Here is a 6836-nt window from a genome sequence, read left to right as displayed (position 1 = left end):
GGGGGTGTCATACATATTAGAAGTCCAACACTTGGGTATTTTTCCGACTTTCTATTACCTTGTTCTTTTATCTGACGTATCTGTCTCACTGTTTCCTTTAAAATGGCACATTTGTCTGGTTTGACGTTGAAGTTGTCCATGTCGCTGAGATTTGCAGATATCAGCTCAGCCAGTTCCTCTATGTACTTACTCTCCTGTTCCCGTCTCCACTTCTCACCGCTGTAGACAAGGCTGGAAGACGGACAAAAGCCACCACTCACCTCTCAAGAAAGCTTTAAGCAGAATCTGCCCTGTATTACACATTAGTTTTGTGTGAAATAAACTAAACTCAGCCAACAAGAACCATCAAATGTGGTGGACAAAGTATACACTGAAGAAATTCCTGCAGCCTCATTCAGGCCTTGAGAAACATCAGCCCCACTCCTCCCATCACCTACCCTTGTCCTGGAGCATCACAAGGCAACTTGCGCTTCCGAGACTCAGTGGCCAGTGGATCCAGGGAGCTCTCACCGAGTGCACTCATCCTGACCACTGATCAGCAGCTACGGAAGAAGAGATGACAGATTAAAGCACTGAAACAGGCATTTTCTATGATGTCACCTGCTAGAATGGCCATATCCTGTGGTCTTGGGGTATTTCTGCTATAAATGAGTGTGTTTGCACAAGCTCAGAGCTCAGATGCTTTGTAATTATGCTGGGCATGGTGGTGCAAGCCTCTAACCCCAGCACTCAGAAGGCTAAGTCAGGATTCTGTCTAAGCCTGGTCTACACAGCAAGTTCCAGGCCTGTCTGGGCCCTGTGTCAACATACACTTCACAAAATAAATTACGTTTAATAAAAGACTATCAGGACTTCAATGTTGAAACAATTCTGAATTTTATTTATACCAGGTAATAAAAGCTTACGGTGATTTGGTAAGAACACTTCAAGTCATGAGCCCAGACTAGGCTGTAAGATTTTTCTTTATTTTCTGTGTATGAGTGAGTGTTTTGCCTACATGTATATATACATATGTGTATGCAATGTCCCCACAAGCCACAAAAGGCTGTCAATGCCCTGGAGCTGGAGGTAAGAGGTGGTTATGATTCACCATATGAGCATGCTGGGAACAGAACTCATCCTCCAGTCCCGGGCTCTTCTCCTAGGTAGCACTTCTGTCCACTGGATCATTTCTCTTCCATTGTTAAGTCCAAGTTAGCCTAGACTATATTAAAACTACCCTACACTCTTCGTAAAGCATAGGTGGAAAGCCGGATAACACTCTACACAACAGGGGTTGCCATACGCCACACCGCAACCATTATTTACATACTGACTGCTGGAAAAATAATCTATCTTGGTTAAGTTTCAAACACTAAGACGATAAATACAAGGTATTTCTTTTAGAGCTTATAATGTAAGGGTTCTATTAAGTCTCTTTTACTAAGGTTTTCATGTGTGGTAAACTCTTGCTTGAACATGACAATCACTGGTCTAAAGAATCTCAAGTCTCCAATGTTGCATCTAGTATTTCAGCCAGCTGCCCTGCAGGTGTGCCACTAGGTGGCACAATGCTACCACAAAGGCCAGTTTAAAAAAAAATAAAAACCCACATGATCAAACTTAAAATATGTAGGTCATGTTTGTTTTGAGACAATGCCTCATTGCCCAGACTGGCCTGGAACCCATAGTTGTGGCTGGTCCTGCGCGCCAATCCTCCTGCCTCTGCTTCATACTGGGACAACAAGCACTTGCTGTCATATCTGTGGTCACACACATCTTTTGACCCCTCTAGAGCGTCAGACTACACTGACTGAGCATCATGTAGATAGACACACAGTGTTGAACAGTCAGGTGTGGTTCTTTCACAGACAGAACTACAGCAAATCTAGCTGTGTTACCAATCAATTCAGAGATTATTTTTAAACTGAGCATCACTGAGCACTTAGACACCTATCTTTTCTGAACTTACTCCAGAAGTCTACATAGCTTCTTCTTGCCCTTGTGTTACATGGGCTAAAGCTGCAAACCCACATGGAGAACTGTTGGAAGAGCAGTTCTTGGTTTGATCTGTGCTCTCCACAACAGGTCTGACTTTCCTGTAAAACACAGACCAGTGCACAACACACAGGGCATTCATAAATGCTACTACCACAGAACAGCAGCTCAGAGCACCTTTCTGTGCTATAAATCTAATCTGTTTCTGAGTCACTCAGAAGGACCCTCCAAGACAAAGCTCAAAATGAACAAGAATCTGAAGGAGACTATGTGAGCAGATACAAACATTCCCTGCCTTTGTATATGTTACAGCCAAGCTCACAAGTATATTGCAGGAAATGAGCATCAGTGGAGTGGTACCAACTCAATGTAGCTACATACCACAAAGACTGACAGAGGTCCCCTCAAAAAACATTAAAATGTTGGTATATAGCTTAACATTAACCAACTTCCTTTTTTGTTATCTCAGGGTTCAGAGAGGAGAGAAGGCTTGCAAACTAGCCCAAAGCACAAGGACACACTTGACCAAAAGCAAGAAAATAGTGAGAGGCCTCAGAGGGCAGAGACACTCACTTGCCTCTTTCCTGGCAACCAGAGATCCATCCTGGGACCCACAAGCTGGAAGGAAAGAACCCACGTTTTCTGTACTCCATTTGTAGACTGAGACACGTGTGCATGCACAGGCACACAAATGTTTAAAAAAAGATTAAATGAAAAATATCAATGCTAGTGTTCTGTTTAAGCAAGTTTTTTTAAGGCCTAAGAAAAACCTTAATGTGTCAAAATGAGAGCAGGTAGGTTACCCAATGATAAAGAGGCAGAGATGGGCCAGGCAGTGGCGCACACCTTTAATCCCAGCACTTGGGAGGCAGAGGCAGGTGGATTTCTGAGTTCAAGGCCAACCTGGTCTACAGAGTGAGTACCAGGACAGCCAGGGCTACACACAGAAACCCTGTCTCGGAAAAAAACAAAACAAAACAAAAACAAACAAACAAAAAAGAGGCAGAGATGGCTAAGTCTTTCCCTTTTCCTGGGTTAGTTAGTAACAGAGGGAGTGGATGAGACAGAGCGGTACGGCATTGAACTCACATACATTGGGTGATTACTCATGATGCTCCCCCCCACCACACACGTGTGATTGGTTCTGTTCTACAGATAGGGAAGTGGCTAAATGGCTTGCTACTAGCATCATAAGTAGATCCAGATGGAAGAAGCTATAACATATTCCATAACCAGGCAAACGGTCGATCACCAAAGCAAACAATTCATGCCATAAGTCAAACTACCTCCAACCAGGTAACAAAGCTTAATCAGTAAAACTATAAAGCGCTGTAACCTCTGCTGGTTAGGGGCATGAGGTAAGGGCCTGGGGAGTTAGGGGTTGCCTCCACAGGCATTATGCCTCCTCCTCCCCACTATCCCCCATGACACTGCCTGCACCATGCTCTGCCAGGCCTATCACCACCCTGACTTCCACACGACTGTTTGTTTCTCTGAATAATCTCTGTCTCAAAGAGGCACATTTTCAAACGCCATGTTCTGGTTTCCTGCAGTTGACAATCAGACCTGAATTCTATCAAGGAATGCCCATGCTGCACCATTGGAAAGCATGGCTTGACTTCACTATACTACAAAATATGTACAAACTTTCAGTGAGTGCCAAGTGCTACATAAAGCTGGCCTTTCAAATTAGAGATATTTACTTTTAAATAGATAATATTTCATTACACAGTCTTTTTATTTGTTTGTTTGTTTTTCCCCAAGACAGGGTTTCTCTGTGAGGCCCTGGCTGTCCTAGAACCCGCTCTGTAGACTGGGGTGGCCTTAAACTCACAGAAATCTGCCTGCCACCACAGCCTGATTCATTATATCGTCCTTTTAAATCTACATTCATTCATAGCACCAATCATTTGGAGAAGACATTCAATAATGAATCAAATTCACCAATATCATGTTTAAAGGTAAAAAGTTATCATTGACCATCAGATTTCACCCCTAAAGTGCTAGTTTAGCTAACTCACTTTCAAAATAATGTCTACCAAATATACAAACATGAAAACCATAGATTGTCAGTCACTGATTCAATTAAAAAATAGGATTTTTGAGGCTGGAAAGATGGCTCAACAGTTAAGAACACTGTCTGCTCTTCCAGATGTCCCGAGCTCAATTCTCAGCAACCACATAGTGGTGCACAACCTATACTGGGATCTGATGCCTTCTTCTGGCATATACACATACATTTAGATAGAACAATCATATACAAAAAAAATAAATAAATAAGTCTTAAAGAACTTCTGGTGACTCAAAAACTAAAATAGTATTCCAAACCAGGAATGGTGGTGTGTACCTTTAATCCCAGCACTTAGGAGGCAGAGGCAGAAGATCTCTTGAGTTTAACTAAGGCCAGCCTGTTCTATGCAGAAAGTTCCAGGACAGCCAGAGCTACACACACACAAACACAAAACCTTGTCTTAAAAAATAAGACAAAACAAAACAAAAGTATTTTAGGGGGTGGAAACCTGGCTTCAATTCCCAAAACCCACAGTGCAGCTCACAACTCCAATTCCAGGGGCTCTAACACCCTCTTCCTGACCTCCACAAGCACCAGTTATGCACATGATCCACAGACATAATGTGTAGGCAAAACACCCATAAAGCAAAAAATTAATAAACCTTTAAAGTGTTTCAATGCAGAGCAAATGGCTCAGCCAGTAAAGTGCTTGCCTGAACTCAATACTTCAATCCACGTAAAAGCCAGGGGCAGTGATGCACACTTACAACGCCCCTGTCCATTCTAGGGGAAGAGGAGAGGTATGACTGACATACCTGGGGCTCACTAGCCAGACAGCCTAGCCTATTTACCTAGCCTCAAGCCTATGTAAGACTCAATCTCAAAATTAAAAGTTTGTAGAGTGGGTCAAGACTACAGTGGGCTGACAAAGTAAGTACCTGCCTGGCCACCAAGCCTGATAGCTCAAACCTCCAGAAACCCCAGCGTAAAAAGGAGAGAATGGACAGACTCACAGCCTCTCAGAAAGAAGGAGCCGGGCAGTGGTGGCGCATGCCTTTAATCCCAGCACTTGGGAGGCAGAGGCAGGCGGATTTCTGAGTTTGAGGACAGCCTGGTCTTCAGAGCTACACAGAAAAACCCTGTCTCGAAAAAACCAAAAAAGAAGGACAACTCCTAAAAGTTGTCCTGTGACTCCCACATACACGCCACAGCACAGACAAGCCAACACACTAAATAAAACCCTCGTTCAATCTCAGCACTCAGGAGGCAAAAGCAGGCTGATCAAGGCCAGCGTGGTCAACATTTCAAGTTCCAGGCCAGCCACAGCTACACCAGAAGACCCTGTCTCAAGAACAATAAAGAAAATAAGTAAATAAGCAAATTTTCCCCACCCAATATGAAGACTGTAGGCTACAATTTAAGTTTTATTTTAAAACTGAATTAAGGGGGCCAAGAAATTCAAGAAAATAAGACACTCAATAACCATATAATAAAATCTTCTAATCAAGTTAGAAATAAATACCCAGGATTAATAAGAAAAGAATTGACGTTCAAGGAGGGGTGCACTTGCACATGAGCACACACGTGTAAATATGAAAAAAATATATCAGTTTTTATAAATCACAAAGAGTAGGAAAAAACAATCATTGTCCTAGTACCTCCTAGTTAAACCGATCTGGCCGGCATGGATACTATGTGAGGAGGTCAGAGCCTAGCAGATAAGGCTAGTCCCCACACTCTGCAGGCACATGCACACACTGAATCATACTGACTTATCAGACAAACTACGTAAAGCCAGGGAAGAGGAGAACCTCAGACTTATCTCAGAGCTGATGTCAATACTCAAGTTTCCATCTCTGAATTGCAACTCCATTTCTTAAAAATGGAAATCTAAGCCGGGCAGTGGTGGCTCACGCCTTTAATCCCAGCACTTGGGAGGCAGAGGCAGGGGGATTTCTGAGTTCGAGGCCAGCCTGGTCTACAGAGTGAGTTCCAGGACAGCCAGGGCTACTCAGAGAAACCCTGTCTCGAAAAACCAAAAAAAAAAAAGAAAATAGAAAAAAAAATGGAAATCTAGCATTTTTACAACATAAAAGTAATTTAAAACCCTGTTTCCAATAGCAAAACTTCAGTGTTTAGCAGATGTAGGCTTTTGTTCCAACAATACTGCTACCTATTAATGTTGTTTTAAAAAACAGATCTTTGGGGCTGGTGAGATGGCTCAGCGGGGAAGAGCACTGACTGCTCTTCAGAAGGTCATGAGTTCAAATCCCAGCAACCACATGGTGGCTCACAACCACTTGTAATGAGATCTGACGGCTTATTCTGGTGTGTCTGAAGACAGCTACAGTGTATTTACATATAATAAATAAATAAGTCTTTAAAAAAAAAAAAAAAAAAACAGATCTTTGAGCCAGGCAGTGGTGGCGCATGCCTTTGCAGAGGCAGGTGGATTTCTGAGTTCGAGGCCAGCCTGGTCTACAGAGTGAGTTCTAGGACAGCCAGGACTATACAGAGAAACCTTGTCTCAAAAAACAAACAAACAAACAAACAAACAAACAAACCCAGATGTCCCTCAACAGAGGAATGGATACAGAAATTGTGGTACATCTACACAATGGAGTACTACTCAGCTATTAAAAACAATGAATTTGTGAATTCTTAGGGAAATGGATGGATCTGGAGGATATCATCCTGAGTGAGGTAACCCAAAACAAAAGAACACACACGGTATGCACTCTCTGATAAGTGGATATTAACCCAGAAGATCGGAATACACGAAGTACAATCCACAAACCACAAGAAACTCAAGAAGAAGGAAGATCAAAATGTGGATACTTCATTCCTT

At 42.7% G+C, this 6836-nt stretch overlaps 1 protein-coding gene across 3 annotated transcripts in view; it reads right to left on the bottom strand.

Moving 5' to 3' along the window:
* Positions 1-6836, bottom strand: part of Ncoa3 (nuclear receptor coactivator 3) — an 85759-nt gene that overhangs the window by 27361 nt on the left and 51562 nt on the right. For all 3 annotated transcript variants that reach the window (XM_031372797.1, XM_031372796.1, XM_031372798.1), the window contains 2 exons: positions 438-542; positions 59-231 (listed from right to left, as the gene is read on the bottom strand). In XM_031372797.1, coding sequence (XP_031228657.1) covers positions 59-231; positions 438-523 — 259 coding nt within the window. In that variant the 5' untranslated portion in view covers positions 524-542. The remainder of the gene's footprint in view (positions 1-58; positions 232-437; positions 543-6836) is intronic.

The sequence above is a fragment of the Mastomys coucha genome, unplaced genomic scaffold (genome assembly GCF_008632895.1).
Source record: "Mastomys coucha isolate ucsf_1 unplaced genomic scaffold, UCSF_Mcou_1 pScaffold15, whole genome shotgun sequence".
In the NCBI taxonomy this organism is placed as follows: domain Eukaryota; kingdom Metazoa; phylum Chordata; class Mammalia; order Rodentia; family Muridae; genus Mastomys; species Mastomys coucha.
Note: the sequence above shows the minus strand (reverse complement) of the source record. Positions and strands in the feature narration are given on the sequence as shown.